The sequence below is a fragment of the Pezoporus occidentalis genome, unplaced genomic scaffold, assembly GCF_034315485.1.
Source record: "Pezoporus occidentalis ecotype Australia unplaced genomic scaffold, CSIRO_AGI_Poc_V1 ctg28, whole genome shotgun sequence".
NCBI classification, from domain to species: domain Eukaryota; kingdom Metazoa; phylum Chordata; class Aves; order Psittaciformes; family Psittacidae; genus Pezoporus; species Pezoporus occidentalis.
In genome coordinates, this window is record NW_026914718.1 from 4,987,725 (window position 1) to 5,007,025 (window position 19,301).

The window sequence follows — 19,301 nt, forward strand, 5'->3', positions numbered from 1 at the left end:
CAGCTTCTCATTCCAAAACTGTCTCTTATGGCTCTTGGACAGGAACTTAATAAAGGTGGGGAGTAAGAAAAAGGGGAAAACCATATCAGAACACTAACATTTTAAAGATTAGCAGCTTCACCTCAGGTTGACACAGGGTTGTATTCTGCCCTCCTGACACACATGTGAGTAACTTAGAGTAACTCGGTCTGTGGGCAATAGAGGAACTCAAAGCTAGTGCAGAAGTTTTAAAGCTTTTTGTCTGATTTATGCAAAATTGGACTTAATGACTTTGAGTTAGTAATTTCAATAAACCAAGATGTATTCTCAAAAGCTGGGGATGTGAAGCAGTGCATCAGGCCCCTGATGTGGAGTTTATCACGGTTCGTGGCTTGCCTGTTATTAACCAGTGCTGTTTGTTTCCAGATGACTTGGGATAGGTTATTTATCAGTCTTTGAGCTGTTTATCTCCTGGCTAGCTTTTACAAATGTAGAAGCAGAACATGCTGCTGTAGGAAGCGTATTGATTTTTTTGTGGGGTCCATGCAAGTTCAGATATCTCTAAAAGATCTCTGGATTCCTACAAGATCCATTTACAGGTGTAGATAATGGTGTTCAGTCTAGCACAGCAAGAGAAAAACAAGATTCTGGCCTGTTTCTGTCAGCAGTAGTTTTGCTGTTGACTGGGGAGAGTCCAGGACTTCATCTGGGATTTTTTGGCTGAGTCTCACAGTATTCAGTTTTGTTTCCTATCCCACCATTATAATGGGAAACACAGTGAAAGAGCTGAGCTCTTGTGTGCAGATGTTAAGTGCAAAACCTTTCCTCCAAGTGTGAAAAAATAAATCGTGTTCATTTGATTTGAGCACACAGTGATTTCACTCTTCAGAACTACTTTTCTTAAGTCGTCATCACGTAGAAAATCAAGTTCTTCCTACCCCTCTCTGGCCTGACAAAACCAGCATTGGTTTGGAGCAAGGAATTACCGCTTTCTGTTCCCTCCCTGCTCCATTACAAGGTTGAGTGATGCAGCTTTTCCACAAGTTAATGCTATGTAATTGAAGCACAATGTAATTGCATATCCAGTATAATTAACAGTGTAGCTTCTCCAAATAAAGTTGCTGAGCAGATGCTGCATATCTTTTGTTTGGAGCTACATATTTATCACAGTCTAATTTTGTCTTTTGGGGGAAAAAAAAACCCAAAACAACCAAACAACTGCCTGCAGCAGAATAAACCCACAAGTGAATCTGCAGTGAGCAGCACTGGAGATCCCATGCACAACAAGCGCTCCAAGATAAAGCCCGACGAGGACCTCCCCAGCCCAGGAGCAGGAAGTGTGCAGGTATGGCCATCACATTACAGTCATAAGCCTTTCATCTCACTGTCAGAGGGAAAATGCACCTTGCTTGTGGCACATGTTCCTGCACTAGTATGGCCCTTCATACGCACACACCCCAGCTTAGGGTAGCAAGGGTTAAATGTGAGCAGTGAAAGGCTGCTGGGGTGCAAAGTGTTGCAGAATAAGGGCAGAGAGGAAAGAGGCTGATGGAGAAGTGCCTCTGATCAGTCTCAACCCTCTTCCGGGGAAAAGAGACATTCGGGTCTTTATTGAGGATATTTTCTGTTCAGCAAAAATACCTATTCTGCCTTGACTTTTACCAGGTTTTAACACTGTGCTGTGCTGAAGCCTCAGTGTCAGGCTCCAGTCTCATTTGCTATACTTTCTATACTGGTTAATGCCACTGGTTTTAGTAGAGTGCCTTCTGATTTACAGTGGACTCGGGGGAGATGAGAATCAGAGCCTCAGTCCTGTGAGTGAATAAATGAAAACAAAGCAGAGATCTGCCTAAATCCTTCAGCAGGCTTGAAATGGAAAAATAGTATGAGTGCATAATCTGAACCAAATGCTGATGCTAACATCTGACTCTTGCCCTCAGCAAGTAACAAGCTGGGGAGAATGAGGCACCTTGAGGAACTAAAGGTGGAAAGTCAAAGCCAAATTCAATGCTTGCTTTCCCCACTCACCCCTTTCATGTACATATTGTGAGCAAGAACAGACTAACAAGTAGCCTGAAAGTTACTGGTCTGCTCTTGGAAAGGTTTTAGTGTGCAAAACTGTCACTGTGGATTAGCTGTGGATTACTGGTGGTCTGGTTTGTGCCCAACCCTAGTACTAAAGTCAAATTCCAATTAATTCAGCTATAATGAATAGTGGCTTTTTCATCAGTGGCACCACTGAATAGTAACGGACAAGTGTACAGTAACAAGCTGCTTAAGTATAGGGAGGGGGAAGCTAAACCTTTATGATTTAAATTAATTGAAATGTAAAGGAATTATTTCTTTTAGAAATTCTCTGTAGTGAGTACTTCAGGGGAGCAAAAATTGATTTTACACGTGTAGTCTGCAAATGGCTACTGCCTTACCAGGCCTGTTTTGGGCTTAGAATGGACTAACTATGAACCAGAGTAAAATAATCCCCCTGTCCCCCATCATCTTTCTTCTAATGCTGAAGTAATTCACTTTTCTTCCTTTTCAGTTTCAGAATATCCTCTTTCCTCACCCCTGTTTTTTTAACTCTCTCCAGGAACAGCCAGAAGGAATGACCCTGGTAAAAGAGGAAGGGGACAAAGATGAAAGCAAACAGGAGCCTGAAGTGGTCTACGAGACAAACTGCCACTGGGAAGGCTGTTCCCGGGAGTTTGACACGCAGGAACAGCTAGTGCATGTAAGTTAATGGTATTCAGGAACTGGGTTTTAAAACTACGTGACCTTTTTCATGAGGGTCGGGTTCTCTGACCCTGTGCTGAGTCAAGTTTCTTAGCTAACAGCGTTGCAAACTGGAGAGGGGTTTATGAGTTTCTGGGAATAAAGAAAACTCAGAGCCACAGTGCTTGACCTGTGCAGTCAGCTAAAGCTTAGTGTAAAATTCAATAAAGTCTTCAACAGAGATTGTAATGGCTCTGATCCTGTAAGCCAGCAAACGCTATTTTGAGTTAGAGACTTTGATAGTTATTGAGTAATAGTAAGCTGGACATGAATGATTATTAACCTTTAGCCAAGTTTGATTTTTTTCTTCCCTCCTCAAAGGGAATGTAACAGTAGAAATGGGTGAGGGGAATTCTTCCCCTTCCCTAAGGGGAGAGTTTGGTATCAATTTACTGTTGTGTGTAAACCAAAGGGGATTATTTGGCTAAATACATGGAGACTGAGTTATTTCAGTCTTTTTAGCAACAGCAAACTGTATGGTCTTTTTTACGCTAAACCAAATTATTAGTTGTATCTGCCTTTTTATTCCTTTCTGCCCCCTCTCTTAAATTATTTTTACTGACTTGTAGTGTTGTAAGCTAGAAAAGGAACAATCAAAAGCTAGACCTGGCAGGTACGGTCCCCTCCACATTTCCAACCTCCTTAGCTACCTCTTTTAATTACTGGTATCATAGAATATATCAAATACTCTGAAAAAAAAAGGAATTACTAGCACAGATTAGAGAGGAGCATCTTCAGCAAATATCAGTGCGTCAGAATTGTATGTATTGTAGAAAACTGTTCAGTAATTTCCTGAGATCATGCAAAACATATTGCAAAATGTGGCTGGTGCTGCTGAAATAGATTGTTGAAAAATGTGCCTTTCCACACAAAATAAATTAACACACACACACCCCCCCCCCATATATTTCCAAACCCTATGAAAAGTGGCAAACTGATGCTGCAAAGCTGACTTTAGTAAAGCAATGCCAGCTTTCGCTTGCTGGAATGGGAGAGCCACTTGGTATTGCAGTTATTCATCTAGATGTGGTTTTAGTTCCTTGTTATTATTAGGTAATAGTAGTAACAGTAACAACAATAATAATAATAAATGAAAGACTATAAAAAAAGTAATGGCACAAATGTGGCATTTTAAAAGAATCCTTTGCACATATTTTACGCAAATAATTCCCTAACATTTTAATAGGCAAATATGAAGTGAGGAGAGACTCTTTCGGTGTCACAACATCTTTTTGGGAAAAAAATGCAATAAGAATGGCTGCTGCAAAGGCTTGAACACATAAGATCAAGTGTTTGCCCTGCTATTGATGCCATGCGAACAGACCAACTGACATCATCTGGGACTCTGCACAGGCACAGTCTTGGTGTCTGCTAATAGTTGTAGGGCTGAAGCTTTATGGTGCCTGGCAAACCTTTCTCAATGTTCAGAAATGATCTGTGATGGTGATAAATAATTCACACCAAAATATATGAAATAAAAGAGAACTCCAGAATAATGGTGTCCTTGGTAATGAAAAAAAAGGAAGAGGATTTTGTGATGTTTCACATTAAAAATATGATTGAATTCCACTGTGCTTGTTAGCTAATAGCTAGTGTTTTGTAGCTTAAAGTGACTTAAATTGACAGTGTGATAGTTTGGTTGGTTTTAGGGGGTTTTAAATGCGTTTGTTGTTTCTGGTGTGATTTTATAGCAAATCTGACTATTATAAGGGTCAGCAGCAAGACTCCTGAAAAAAAAGTCTATTTCTTATATTTCTGAACAACGGCAACATCTGAAATGGGTTTCTCAAGACATAAAAAAGCGGATATAAAAAACATTTCTGTGATCCAAGGAGCTCTTTTTGGCAGGGCTCAGGGTTCAGATATGTTATGATGGCATTTAAGATTACAAGGTGCAAGTTCTGACTCGATACCCTGAAGACAATGAATTCATCATTGCAACCATCACATTCAAGTAGCACAAATCACTCTGTAAGAGCCAGTGTGACTCGGTGATGGGGCTGTGGTCTGTGATTTCTTTTGCTGTTCCGACAGAGCCCTGCTGTGGGGACTTGAGCAAGTTATTTCTGTCCAGAATTGCAAAGGGCTTTAGACATCGAACTCTGTTTGAGAGTCTGGCCCTTCACGCCAGTCTGTCTCTCCCACATTTTGTCTGCCCTTGATTGCCACAGCCCTCTGATGGACACCTGCAGCAAGTAGGTAAAAGAAGCCCAGATCTTGGTAGGGCTTCACAGGAGGGCATTCTGGGCTTGCTTAGGTGTGACTCCAGCAGAAAGCAGTCATTCCCTAGGTAGCAGTTTGGTATTTGAAAATCTCCCCACTGATGTGGCTTGTGTATGCCTCCTACCCAAATACAGGTGGGTAAATCCGAGTAGACGCAAATGCTGTAACTGTGCTTACCTCAGTGTCTTTTGTACTGGGTGGGTTCCTGACTTGCTGTGTACATATGTGCATCTGCACTAGGCACAGAGTGTGTGCCTCAGTGGCATGAGTACGTCCTTTACTCAGTAATAGGTACACTGCAGTAGCAGCTGAAAGCCTTGCCAAGCCCAAAGCCCCATGGTGCTAGGTGCTGCTCGTATCAGGACAGAAAAAGCCCTGCTATTGGCATGAGGTCTTCACCCTGCAGCTTCAGAGCCATGTACATCAGGCTGTTCAAGGCTGTCTGGAGGCACTTGAGCTCAGTTGTGTACAGGTAGGATGCTGTTAACCTTCAAGCCTTGCAGTAGAGCTCTGCCATATTTCCTGTCCTGGCTATGCACACTGCTGCTCAGGTGATTCCCAACCTGCAACCATGCTCAGCAGAGCCTCAGTTGCTGCAGCCAGGCTTGAACGGGCTTTTGAGGTAAGATGCTGGATTGCTGTCTGGGATATCAAAAGTAAAGATAACTGTCCAGTTCTGTTAATTCTGCCATGGTGTAGTTATCATCAAGGCAAGGGCAACTGCATAGATAAAGGCGATAAAGGCAGTAAAGGTTTAAATTGCCCTAGCAAGACAGATCCAGATAACATCTGCCTACTTTCCTGTTTTCTCTGTCACTCGGAAAGGATGATCAGCATGAGCAGAGAGCTACAGTCACATGCTCAGAAGTTGGGTGGGTGTTACAGCACGACACATGTGATACTACATCATATTGTATACACATCCCTGCTTGCCCATGCTGTGGGCAGTAAAGTGAGCTGTACAGTGAAAGTAAGAGTTAGGGGCTATGTAGACCATCCCAATGTATTGCAAGAAACTCCTTCCCTGTAACCCACTTAATTGATGTGGTGTGTAGAAGGGAAAATATTTGAGTTGGAAGTATTTGGAGCATGCTTGCGCCTGTACAACTCTCTAAACCAGTTCCTTGGGCTTTGGAAGTTCAGCTGGGAAGAGGAAATTTGTAAAATACCAAGTTTCAGAAAAAAAGACCTAAAAAAGCATCTTTGTACCTCCTGGTAAGGCTAAATTTTCAGGATCTACAGTGGCCAGCAGTAAGTCTCTTAATGAATGTGGGGTTGTTTTTTTTGTTTTTCAGGGGAATAAAACTACTGTTTGTAGCCATGAATTATAGTAGAATATCAGACCCAAAATATCTAATGGCACAGAACAGACTTTTGTCTAAGCCTTGCATCCCAAAGGACTGGGATTTTAGAGGAATTGCAGCATTTAGGGTAAAGGTGGAAGGATGTTTCTAGCTGTTTTGTTTCCTAAAGTGTTAGGTACCTCAGCATGAATTCTATTTGTGCCAGGTTGAGCAGAGTGAATCAGGTTTTAGCAATATCTGCATTACAAAATGATGTGTGATACAGCAGTATGAAATGGTAAATATGAACATCATCTGTGCCTGAATATGTGGTATAGCTTTAGAGAAGAAATTACAATCTTGAGCGCAATAGTCAGCATGTGATGGCATTTTTCTGCATTACTTTTGGTAGCAAAGTCCTCCTGTTGTTAGTGTAAATATGAGCGCTAGTGAAAATGTGCTTAGGCCCCAAGAGACAATGTTTTCTGACTGAATTTATGAACAGAACTAAGGCTACTATGAATAACTGAAAAGCGACATAAAGGAATCGCTATTGACCCACCCAGAAGGGTTTGACACCAAAATGATTTTGGTGCCAGAACTCTTCTTTTCAAGCAATATGTGCTTAGAATTCAGCATGGTTAAATTTTCATGATACATATACCAAAAGGCAAGGTATTAAAGCATTCAGACACTCTGCCTTATTTATAGCACCTATCCATCCTTTCTCCCCTGCCCCCCTTCTCTTACAGTTAATAGAAAGATTCATGATTCTTCATGGTTGTCTATCTAGCGTCTGACAGTGCCGACTGCCCTGCTAAAGCAAGTCACTATCTATAATTGATATCCTTCTATGGAATAGGGTACCGGCTGCAATTGAAGGGTTTTGCTGAAAGCTCTTAAATCCTGACAAGTTCTGCCCTTGTTCTGGTTGTCGCTGAGCTGCACTGCTGGGATCCCAGGGCTATTTGAAGTTGGTGCAAAAGGGCCGTTGTGTGTTGCACATTAGCAAATCAAAAAGTTGGAGAGCCACATTAGAGCCACCACCGAGTTCTCCTGCCAGGTAGTCTTATTTGCACTCCTGAAAAGATTGCTTACATTACTGTTTGAACATGTGGGTTACAGGTTTCTTTCTTTCCCTTCTTCTTAAAAGGGAAGAAACCCTCAGTTTGCTGCTGGGGTCTTTATCATTCAGCTGTTTAATTAATTTCTTTGCTCAGTGAGATATTATAATTGGGCTTAGCTGAGCTCCAGTTTGTTTTAAATATGTGATAAATGCACTTGAGCGCCCAGAAGCTAATAAGATATTGTATATTTTTATAAATCTGCTTTTTGTTGCAGTTTGTCTTGTTTTTTTTTTCCCTCAGAAATCAGTTTAAGAAGAAAATCTTGCAGAAGGGGTAGACACTAAAGATAAAAGTTTGTTTAAGAAAATTATCCTTCAAGGAAATGACTGAAGTTATTGTTAAATATTAATACAATGGCAATCAGAAAAATGCAGCGCTGCCTAGTTCTCATCCCCCTTGCTGTGTAGCCTTGATGATAATTATTTCTTATTCAGAAACATGCTTGAAGAACTGTAGAGCTATTTTTTTTTGCTGTTTTCTCCTTAATTGTACAGCAATAAAATTCTCTCATTGTTGTTACATTTGATTAGATGAGATCAAAATGCCCTAAACTGACAGCAGTGGCTTATATTCAGGATTTGATTTGCTGAGGTCTTCCTGCCTGTTTGCAAAGCCCCGGTGATGGGAGCGCTCCTCCGGCAATCCCCAGGGCAGCTGCTGTAGTGCTCCATCAGGCTCCCTTATTGCACCAGAGGAGAGTTTCTTGTGTTTCTCGGGTACCCACACGTTCCCAAGGTAATTGAGTGCACTGAGGATACCTGGAACCAGTGCATGAAGTTTCCTGACTTGAGTTCCTTAGCATTTTTGCCATTCTCTCCTACAGAATATAGGTCAGCCCTCACCTTCAGAAGTTGGCCAGAGATCCATGGAGACTTACATAAAACCTGGGCTGTGCCCACAGCCTGCCTCAGCTAAGGTTTTGCAGCATCTATCATGATATAAGGGATCTTAATCAAGGATGTACACCTTGAAACACTTAACATGCCTGACTGGGGGCTGAGTGGCACACTAATCTCCAAAAGACTAGACCTCTTTGGAGTGGGACACTTTGGATGTCCAGAAATAAGGACTCTCAATGTCACGCTCCCTCTGCTGCCTTGCTGCCTTTGGCATAAGGCTTCTTCCTCAGCTCCTCTCCTGTAGCAGAGTGGTAGGTAAGAACTGGAAAGAGCTTCACCTCTTTTCTCTAAGAAAAGCTCCAACTGAAGGAGGAGAATAAACCAGATTAAAGCAGTTCCCCTGAGTTAGTAGCTGCAATGGCAGTAAATGATGCCAAGAGCTGCACATTGCCCACCACTTGCAGGAGGAGAAACTGCCCTGTGATCAAGCAACCCCAAGCTGCCAAAGCCATTAGGGTGCTACCCACAGCTGGGCACGTAGGCATCTACCCCTGGAAGGAGGCAGTTACACAGAGATGCCCCTAAAGGCAGATTATCCTTCATGTATTAGGGATATCTTTTCTCTGGGTGCTAGAGATGTGTGCGCAAACTGGTTGAAGTCCTAGCTATGTGAAGCAAACCCTTCACAATCCCAAAGGGGCATAATTGCACATCCCAGTTCTGTGCATCTCCGAATACATGCAGGGATTTATTGAATGTTTAATTCTTCTTTGCAGAGGCAGTTTTCGGTGCATTTTCATTCTAGTTTTATTTGGCTCTAGCACAGTAACACAGAGAGGCTTCAGCCCGTTCTCAGGCTCGTTGTGCATGGCAGTGACAGCTACTGCCCTGAAAGGTTCAGAAATGTTTCCTTTAAATTGAAAAGAGTAAGGAATAGATAAGAACATGAAATCCATTACAGTAATCATTTTTTTCCCTGACAAAAGTAGAATGTTTCACGTACACAGCAAAGGGGATTTTGCTGGTGGTTTTATTCTATTTCTTCTTCTTTTATTTTTCACTTACTGGGGTCTGAACCCTGATCCATATTTGGGGAAACAGTGCTGTGGACAAAATAAATCATACTCAAAATGAGAGAAGCCTGGGGCTTGGACTGAACGTTGGGACCACATGGAAAAGTCAGGGAGTTGTTTTAGTGCCATGGAAAGGGTTTTTCCAGTTTGTGCATCCCCTCAGTATATTTGACCTTTGTAGCAGTGAGGTAACAAGGGAAGGAGAGAGAAGGAGGAGAGGTTATAGGGAATAATCATGAGAAACATCTGCCCAGAAGCTTTCACATTTTGAAATGTCTTCCTCACTGCCTCTTTAAAGGCGGAGTTATAATTAAGACACCACTTTACCATGCTGGATTATAGACTGATGAATCCAGAGTTTTGAGCTGTGCCAGAATGGCAGCATTGTTTATAGGCCAGCAAGTCATTCCATGGCTTAGCAAAGGCAGTAAGCAGATCTGTGCTGCTAAGTTCATGTTCATTTTCCCTTGGTTCCCGTCTGGGTACATAACACACACTTTTTTTAAATGAAGCAAGTCTTTAGCCCCCATCAAAAGAAAATGCTGTTGGGTTTTAAGGTTAAGTAATGGCAGACGGACCTCAGTGCTGTTCTGTGGCCTCAGCAGCCCTCGGGGTCTGGCACAGCCCCTGTTTGCTTTCCCAGCACATCCGTGATCCGTGGCAGCCACTGCGATGCCTCTGCCATCCAGCAGTGTTAAATCAGCACTGCTGCCTTGTGAAGAGATCTTACTCACTCTGGGCTTGACCCAAAGGCCAGCTGTGCTTTGGCTCAGGTCCTCAGGCACTCCACCACACGAGCGCATCTGCAGTTCCCCTACCTAGAGTCTGGCTTTTGATCAATCGCAGAGGAGAAGGGGAGAAATATAAAGTGGGGATTTCTGGTTTTGATAGAGAAAGGTTTACAAAAATAAATCCACCCTAATCTGTGAAGTGTTAAGAGGGGATTTAGAGAGAAATGTAATCTTTTTTTTTTTTTTTTTTAATTCCTCTTAATTAGCATTTCTTTCACAGCATTAGGAAAACTTGATGTTTGTGTGCTGCTGCTAGGGCTGCTGTTCATATGAGTTGCCAAAGTCATTGTCTTTGAATTGGGGTCCCTGAAAGAGGTTGCTAAACTGTGAAATGCCATTTAAATAGCACTTCTTTTTCCGCAGTTTTGGGTAGGGATGAATAGTGCTCCTCTATGCCCGAGAAGTTACTCTAGCCATTTAGATTGAAATTGTAAGAAGTGGGCACTTCAGAGGAAAGGGCTGGCCATGGCAGGCAGCAGGGTTTGACCTCTGTCCGTGCTTTTAATCACAAAGCACTATTTAGGTGGCTTGTGGACATACATACTTACTTGAAGTGTTTACTTTGCCTGAGAGTTCTGCTGGTGAGCTCTTCAGGCTAGGGACGTTTCATAGGTGACTTGAGAAGTGTAGGATAAGAACCTGCCAGTCAAGTCCCAACGCAGCCTGTGCTGACTGAAGAGCAGAAGCATAGGCAAGAGTAAAGCTGCAAACTGAGTTTGCTCTTTGGCTCCTGACTCTTGTTGCCATACCATGGAGTGCAGAGAAAAGGGATATCCTGCCCTGCCTCTGAGCTGCAAGGAAGGCTGGGCTTATGCATTGACTCCAGGCTCCTTTCAGTCCTTACCAAAGCAGATTGGCTTGGACAGAGCTGTGGTCTCTGTGCAGTTTTTTCCTGCCTTGCTACTGCTGTCTAAGTGATTTGCTATTATGTAGCCTGTGTTGCTACAGTGAACCAGCGGAAGATCGACCTTGAACTTTCTGGGGTCCCCTGTTCGATTTATTGTGTCTCTGCACTGATTTTGCTGTCTCCTGATTAATAGGATTTTATCCATAGTGCAACCCATCATCATGTCTTTGTCACAAGTGCCATATTCTCCCTTGTAGCTGCCTATATTCTACCCAGAAGGTTTGCCCATAGAAGCCTGATCCCTGGAAGAACAGAAACCTATTTGTGCTGGCCCAGCTATTGCGCATGGAAGTGCTTTTTTCTCAGACAGAAGTGGCAGATCAGCATGCACAAACCAACGCAGGGACAGGCAAGCTAAATACAGGTGCAAGGACAGCTTCTGCATCTGGTTTGGAGAGGGCTGGGCTGCATGGATTTGCTTTTGCAGTCTCTTTAGTTCGTGTAACCTCTTAATAGAAAGAAAAAAAAGCAGATGAGCCTTTTATCTTGGTGAAACAAATTTAGTGTTTTGCAGTGCTTAAACTTTTGTGTGAGCGTGACTTTTCTTCAAGGTGTCGGGTGCCTAATCTGTAAAATGAATGGGTGGTGGTTTTGTCAGGAGTGGGTCCTCTGGTGGCTTGCACTGTAGGTATGAGGTCTGCACATACCATTCTTATGTGTATCGCAGGGCTGAGATGCTGCAGTTCTCTGTGAGATAAAGTAGTCAAGCTGAAAATGAAACAAAGCTTTAACTGTATCCCTCCTTGTGTTTAGCAGAGATAAACTACAGTGGAGTCTCAGTGCTGCTCCGTTTGGCTTCTGGCAGCAGCTTTAATTGGTAAAATGCAGATTTTTTTTTTGATCAAGAGAGGATTATTCTTGTTATCAGTGTGGAGCATCTTATTTCAAGATGAAACGGCTTCGCTGAATTACAGATGCCAACATTTTTACAAAGCACTTTGGCGATTGACATCTCAAAGAGAAAGTATGATTTATTAGCCTATAATGGCTAACACTGAGCACTGGGCTAGGTCCCACTGATTTGTGAAATTGCTTAATATGAATTGCCTTTTTGTGTAATTCAAGCCCCAGGTTTTTCAAATGAATTTCGAATATGAAGTGTATGAACATTACATACCTGGAAAGAGAGAAGGGTAATAGGGCTGTGTACCTAAAAGGAAAAGAAAGGCAAAGGAAGAAAGGGAAGGAGAAAGAAAAAAGAGATAGAAAAAGAGGAAAAGAGAAAGAAAGGAGAGAGAGAGAAAGAATGAGAGAAAGGAAAGAAAAAGCAAGCGAGAGAAAGGAAAGAAAAAGCAAACAAGAGAAAGGAAAGAAAAAACAAGCAAGAAAAAGCAAAGAAAGCACGAGAGACATACTTTTAAATCCATCTTGGTGGTGCTTTTTTATAGTAGTTTGGTTGATGTGTTGGCAGGGTAAAGATTAATAACAAGCCTTGTCGCTATCAGTACCTGCTTGTCGATTCTTTGTAACAGGGCTGTCTGTTCAGCATGGAAATTATTGATTAAATAAAAATTGCTATTAGATTGTGAGTTGATCCATAATCACAAACAATGGTGGACATTCCTCTTTCAGATCCCAAGCCATGCATCAAGTTTTTCCTTGCAGTAATTTATATTGTGCTGACACTTGCACCCATTAGGCTTTTATCCTCTCCTACATGTGTCAAGAAAGCACTAAAAGAAAGAACAGCAGCAGCAGCACAACAGCAGGTAGGCACTCACTAAATTTTCAGGGAGAAGCACAACACAGCTAAGTCTGTCCTTCGCTTCTAGTTAGCACCTTTCCTCAGCAGTGATTTCTGCCAGAGCAGAGCAACACCCCTGGAAGTCAGGGATCTTTTTCAGAGTGTTTTCAGTAAGAGCAAGAGCTTGCTCCACCAGTATCCATACCTAAAACGTTCTCTCTCCTTTTTTCCTTCTGCTATTCCCTTGGGACTGGTTTTATTTATGAACCTAATTTAAGTTAAACTTATGGGTAGGCCCTCCATGTCAGGACAATATGAAAAGGAGGTGCATCCAGGGAGATCCAGTATGGTTTTGGGGGGGGAATGGGGGTAGCATTCAGGAGTGTGAAGGACAAGTGGCTTTTCTGGTTTTATTTAGCTATGGTGCTTCCTAATTTGAGGAATCCAGGATTGGAGTGCTTCAGTTAAGACTGCATCACTTTAGGCTGAGTTAATTAAAAAGATACTATCTCACTCTTCACAGCACATGTGAGCACGGTACCAACTTTCTTCCTCCCATGAAAGCCTCTGTCTGAAACAAAAGGAAACTAAGTCAAAATGTTTTCCAGAGTGTGGCCACCTATAGGAGCTATGCCCACACAGCTTCTCTATCCTTTTATCTCAGAAAACCTTAAGCAATATATATCTACGTGTGTCAAGCATATGTATATGTCAAAACTGATCAAGCTCACCTGGCCTGGCTGCTATGGAGAGGCATCCCTGTGGCCCTTGTCTATGCATTGTAGGTTGTTTTGCCAGTTACCAGCAGTAGGCAGGATTACTACAAGAGTTTTGTACTGCTGTACAAATACAGAAGATTGACACACACTGGGTATGCAGTGATTTTTTTGGTTTGTTAGTGTACTTCTTAAAGTTAGTAAAATAAAGGCTTTATCCTTTAAACTATTATCAGAGCTAATGATTGTATGATGTATATTTCTGTATCTCACTACCATTACAATAGTTTTTGCATCTTTCTTGTCCCTAAACTACTCCTAACAGTAGTATAACCAAGTATATAACCAAGTATATAACCAAGAAAACTGTACATGTAGTATTTGATCATATACCACGTTACACTTGGTTTACAGTGTGTTTCTGCATACAAAAAAGCATGGCCAGCAGGTCAAGGGAGGTGATTGTCCCTCTCTGCTCTGCTCGGGTGAGACCCCACCTGCAGTCCTGTGTCCAGCTCTGGTCAGGAAAGACATAGACCTATTGGAGAGGGTCCAGAGGAGGGCCACAAAAATGCTGTAGGGGGCTGGAGCACCTCACCTATGAGGAATCATAGAGTCATAGAATAGTTAGGATTGGAAAGGACCTTAATGGCTGAGAGCATTGGGTTTATTCAGCGTGGAGAAGAGAAGGCTCTGGTGAGACCTTACTGTGACCTTTCTGTTCTTAAAAGGGGCCTGTAAGAAAGGCAAGGAGAGGGCCTGTTGCAATAGGGTAAGGGTTGATGGTTTTAAACTGAAAGAGGGGACGTGAGGATGTGAGGAAAACATTCTTTACAATGAGGGCGGTAAAACACTGGCACAGGTTGTCCAGAGAGATGGTGAATGCACCATCCCTGGAGACATTCAAGGTCAGGCTGGATGTGGTTCTGAGCAACCTGATCTAGTTGAAGATGTCCTTGCTTATTGCAGGAGAGTTGGACGAGATGACCCTTGAAGGTCCCTTCCAGCCCACACTATTCTGTGAGTCATTATGTGGGGCAAATAAAAAGTTTTCATGTTTGGACACCATCACTGAAATCAAGAAACCACTTCATTTTGCGGATCCAAAGCATGTGCCTCGCACACCTCCCTCCAGCACAGCACAGCCACTTTCTCTTTGTGGAGCAGAGCCAAGGGATTACCAGCCAGGAAATTAATTGCTGAGGGAATTCCAATACTTACGGTTAGTAAGAAAAGCCTGAACAAAGAAGTGGGGTTTACATCACATTCTGGAGGCACCTGGCTCCAGCTATGATCCAGTTTTCGGATGAGGGAGAGATACAGAATGCAGGACTGCCCTTTGGTTTACTTCTGGGGCTGACTGTCAGCACAGCACAAGTCTGGCCTATTCAGATGGTGCCGCAGTGATATGTAGAAGAGATGATTTTTTTGAGATAAACCAGACTCTTTAGGATTGTTTTTTAGTTAACCAGAAACACAACACCTGTAAGTTCACTGCAAGTCAATTAGAGAGTGGAATGCAGGGCAGAAAAAAGAGCCTTGGCTCTTTGCTAAGTGTGTTAGGTGATACCCCCGTGTTCTACTAAGAGATCCTGCACAGTTTTCACTCCCAACAGCTCAAACATATGCCTTGTAGTCTAGCAAGACTGTCTGTGTTATGTATAAGAGAATAGAAAATGTTGTCCCCTGGCAAGAGAGATGAAAGAAGGTATCTCTGCTGCTGCTCCCTCGAGCATCAAGGGATGTGACAGAGACCTTTTCCAACCCTGACTTTGCTAGGATGTGACAGGGACAACCAAGCCCAGCAGAGATGGGAAAGGTAAGTCCTAAACTGGTGTCCAGTTGGAAGAAGCCAGAAGGGAAGTCTCAGAGGAGTAATAAACTGTTGGATGTGCTGAAGCTTGTTAGACGTGTTTCTTAGGGATGTTAGGGAGGAAGCACCCAAAGTACTTTCTGCAGTTCAGTCATGATGTCATGGGTTTAACACGCTGCTGCTTCTGTTACCCACTGCTGTTGCATTAATACTGCCAACATCTGTGATGAAACAACTTAAAATGTACATTGTCTGGTAAAGATTTTGGTAATGTGTATCAATGCCATCATTTTCCTTTGTAGTTCCTTTGAAAAGTGGTGTGTGTTTTTAAGTCTGCATTCCCAGCTTTCTTAGGGGTTTTTGAGCATTTCATTGCCAAAAGCATATCAGGCACATCTCCTAATCTGAACTGCAGCTTTTGTAGATGATGCATAAGGAGAGACAAAGTGGATTTATTCAACACCTTGCTATCTTGTTATTCAGCAGTCTCTTTCTGCAGATGAAGCACTGGTACTTTTGTCACACAGGCAATCAAATGCGTCCATGTGGTAAGTATAGGGATTTTTTGGGGAAAATTAGAAAACTTCCTGATTGATTTACACAGGAAGATCCTGCTGAGGAATATCTTTCCTTTCAAGTGGATCAGTGTTAGCTGTGCTGTAATGATGAGCAAAGTGTGGAAAGCAGAAGGAAGTGCATGGTTTTACAAAACGTGGTCCAAGGTTGAGCAAAGCGCGTGCTGTTCAGCAAGTCCTGTCTGTGTGCTTAGTGATAGTGGCCGTGTGCTTTCCTTGAAGAGCAGATCCTGTTTAATTGTCTGACATTCACCTTCCTGTTTCACCCCGTTAGGAGCACAGGATTTTCAGTAAAAGGCAGCAGTGGTTTAACTTTTTTGTAAGGGATCAAGTATTTTCCCAATCCTCTGCATAGACAGATAGATGACCCATTGTACCAGTCTTGAGAGTTCGGAAGACTTCAAAACCTTGTTAAAATGATAGCTTTTAGCTTTTCCTTGTCCTGTCTTGCTATATCCTTTCATAGATTTGTAAGGGCGCTCATGGGATTAAGCAGTTTGTCTCTGCTAATATCAAATGATATAAAGCTGCTGTAATATATGGTTGCATTTTAACTCAAAGAGCCTGTTGGTAGTAACCTGCTTGCAGTATATTTCCAAACCCATGCACTGAAAGGCAGTGTAAATTTTAACAATTTTTTTGTCATTAAAGCCATACAACTTTTATAAAACAGCTTGGATTTATGTATTCATTTGGTGCACCACAGTTGTTAGGTTATTTTGCTGGGTACTTTTTTACTTCCATTTTGTTCTGCTCTAGGCATCTTTACTGTTGAGCATTTATTTCTTGGCTCCACCAGTCTGTGCTGTGGAATGTAAAGATTAGAGAGCTCTTCCCGTTTTATTTTCTTGTGGACATGCCCTGTTCTAAAGGAAAATATTACTACTTTGAGTGTGATTTGAGCCCACAGCTCAATAACAAACCAGAAGAGCTGCTAAAGCCCCGCTCCTGCAGAGAGCTCAGTGCAGGACCCAATCGAATTTAACGGGCTCCAGGCTGCCATAAGAGCACATGTGAGCAGAACCAAGAGCTGTGCAATCCTGGCTATGGGCAGTGGCTGGGATTTATCAAAGCCAAACAATATGGGGGGAGAACAGTTAATTTCAGATTTAATATATACAGCAGGTCTGATTTCCATTGAAGTTAGATGAGTTATGGTGGCAGGAAGGAGGCCTATAGCTTTTTGTCTTCTGCAGCAGTGTGGAAAAACATACAGAGTTTTTACCTTTTCTGCTTTGTGCTTGCTGGTGTGCTGTTTACAAGATCAGGATGGTATTTTCATTCTTCATCCTATTTGCAAATAAGGTGAAATACCGTATTGTAATGGCTCTTTATGATGACTTCCTTCTCAAGTGTGCTGGCAGGAGTCATCTGCAGCCTTTTCTTGCCAGTGAGAAAAATCCAGAAATAGAATATGCGCTTTTTAAGTGTATTACACTAACATCTGTATCAGTGTTAAGTGCCAGGCTGTTGGTTTTATTTTAAGGTAAGGCCTGCTTTTTGAGGCATGTTTTTGTTAAAGATACACAGCTGTATGTGAGTGCAGGTTTGTAAAGAAGGAATTCAGTCAGTGCTTGCTTTGGGTACTGCCTGCGAGGGAGTTTTGATGGGTTTTAACTTGGTTTTCCTGGAAATTCTGTAACAGTTGCATGTAAAATCAATTTTTATCCTTAAATGAAAAGATCATGAAGCAGAAAATTTTGAGGTTGAGCCTCAGGTGGTTTTCTCCCCTTCCATACTCAAGTCACTCCTAGAAGGTATCAGACAGTGCATTTCCTAGGCAGCATTCAGAGGTGATCTCAGACCTAGTGAAGGTCAGATTGGTTTCAGGCCAGTCTTTACCCTCTTCCTCATCCAACTGTAGGAAAAACTCTGCCCTTGTTTTTGGAGTACTGCTTTCACTAGGTTCAGAGAGGAATGTGTAACAGATTTATGGGGGATGTGGAGCCCTTTGCAGCGAGGATCTCCCCTCTTGTAAGCTTATGGCAGAAACAGGCATTGCACCTCCTTGCAGTCATGCCATAGAGCTGTTTCCTGAAGGCAAGAACCCTTCCTGCATCTCAATCTGTAGCCCTTCTGCCTTCAGCCAGCTTCAGAAAGCTTGTGTGCATGTGTGATGGAGAATAGAGGAAGGAAAGCAGGCAGAACAGGATGAAGACCATCAGCACAGGGCTAGGGGATACCATGTGGGGGAAGACCACCTTCAGTCACTATCGCATTGTAAAGGCCAACATCACAGTTTCATTACTTAGCAGTGGGTCTTAAACCCTTCAGCAATCAGCCTTTGTTCAGTCTCTTCTTCCAGCCCTGGCCTTTGAGCCAAGTTAGATTTTTCCATCACTGGAGAATCATCCTTGGCTTCTTTTCCCCTCTTTTCTCCTTGCTGGTTTTTCTTGGGTCTCTTGGTTTACACTGCGGACACCAGATCACCCTAAATTTTTCTCATGTGATCTTTACACAGAAGACAGTTAAAATATAGGTGTAATTTGGGCACCTAAATGTGAAGAGCATAAATACAAAGTAAGTTGGACATGGATATGTAAGGTTATTTTTCTTAAAGTGATTCCTATGCACTGCAGAAGTCATGGTGAAGGGGAAAGTTGTAATGGGATTCTATCTGTCAGGTTGCCTTTTCCAAAAGGGATTACCCTCCAGCAACCTGCTCTAGTGGAAGGTGTCCCTGCCCATGGCAGGGGGTTGGAACTGGATGAGCTTTAAGGTCTCTTCTAACCCAAACCATTCTGTGATTCTCTGGAAAGGCTTTCTTGCTGTCAGCATAGCAGTTACATGCTCAGTGCAGCACTCAGCCTCTGTCCAAACACACATAGTTAGCACCAAGAAAGATGCTGGAATGAGTGGAAATTGGAGGAGAGTTTACCAGCATTACACAGTGGTGTGGAGCAGGTAATGCAAACTGCAGGAGGAGTGTGCCGCAGCGGGGCACCCGGGATGGCAGCCAGAACAAGAGGTAATGCAGGCAGCAGGCAGGTAGAAGGTGGTTGGGAGAAATGCCAGGAGTGGTCAGCTTGTAAATGGCCCATTGTGCTCTTTCAGGAGCACCTTTCCCTGCTTCAGCAGTTCTCAGGAGCGCAGGACATAGCAGACATAACCAGAACACTCCCTTTGAGAGCAGTTGACTTCAGCATCTGGTTCATGGTTTCCTCTTTCAGGTTCTTCACCTCTCTGCTGCAGGTCCCTCAACACAAATGCAATTAGCCCTGTCCTTGGGCAGGTCATCGATTTAGGTGGTTGAAGAGAGAGGTGGAAGTTTTGAGGGTTTTTTTTTGGTGTCATCACAATGAACTAAGGCAAATGCATGTAATACAGAGCATCAGAGTTGGAGGAACTGGCAAAGCCCAGTTATCACAGCAGCATGCTCTGAAAAATTATTTCCATACATGTGGAACAAAAAATGTGAGGAAAGCTGGAATTCCTCTAAAATACCTCTTCACCTATTAACATCCCAGCTAGTAATACAGGAATGCAGCCTTAAAGAAAGAGATGACATGTGATTTTAGACAG

At 42.7% G+C, this 19,301-nt stretch overlaps 1 protein-coding gene across 10 annotated transcripts in view; it reads left to right on the forward strand.

Moving 5' to 3' along the window:
- GLI3 (GLI family zinc finger 3) overlaps positions 1-19,301 on the forward strand; it is a 209,048-nt gene that overhangs the window by 166,156 nt on the left and 23,591 nt on the right. For 9 of the 10 annotated variants that reach the window (XM_062625360.1, XM_062625362.1, XM_062625363.1 and 6 more), the window contains 2 exons: positions 1,208-1,324; positions 2,567-2,707. In XM_062625360.1, coding sequence (XP_062481344.1) covers positions 1,208-1,324; positions 2,567-2,707 — 258 coding nt within the window. The remainder of the gene's footprint in view (positions 1-1,207; positions 1,325-2,566; positions 2,708-19,301) is intronic. The other variant, XM_062625364.1, reaches the window with a different exon arrangement.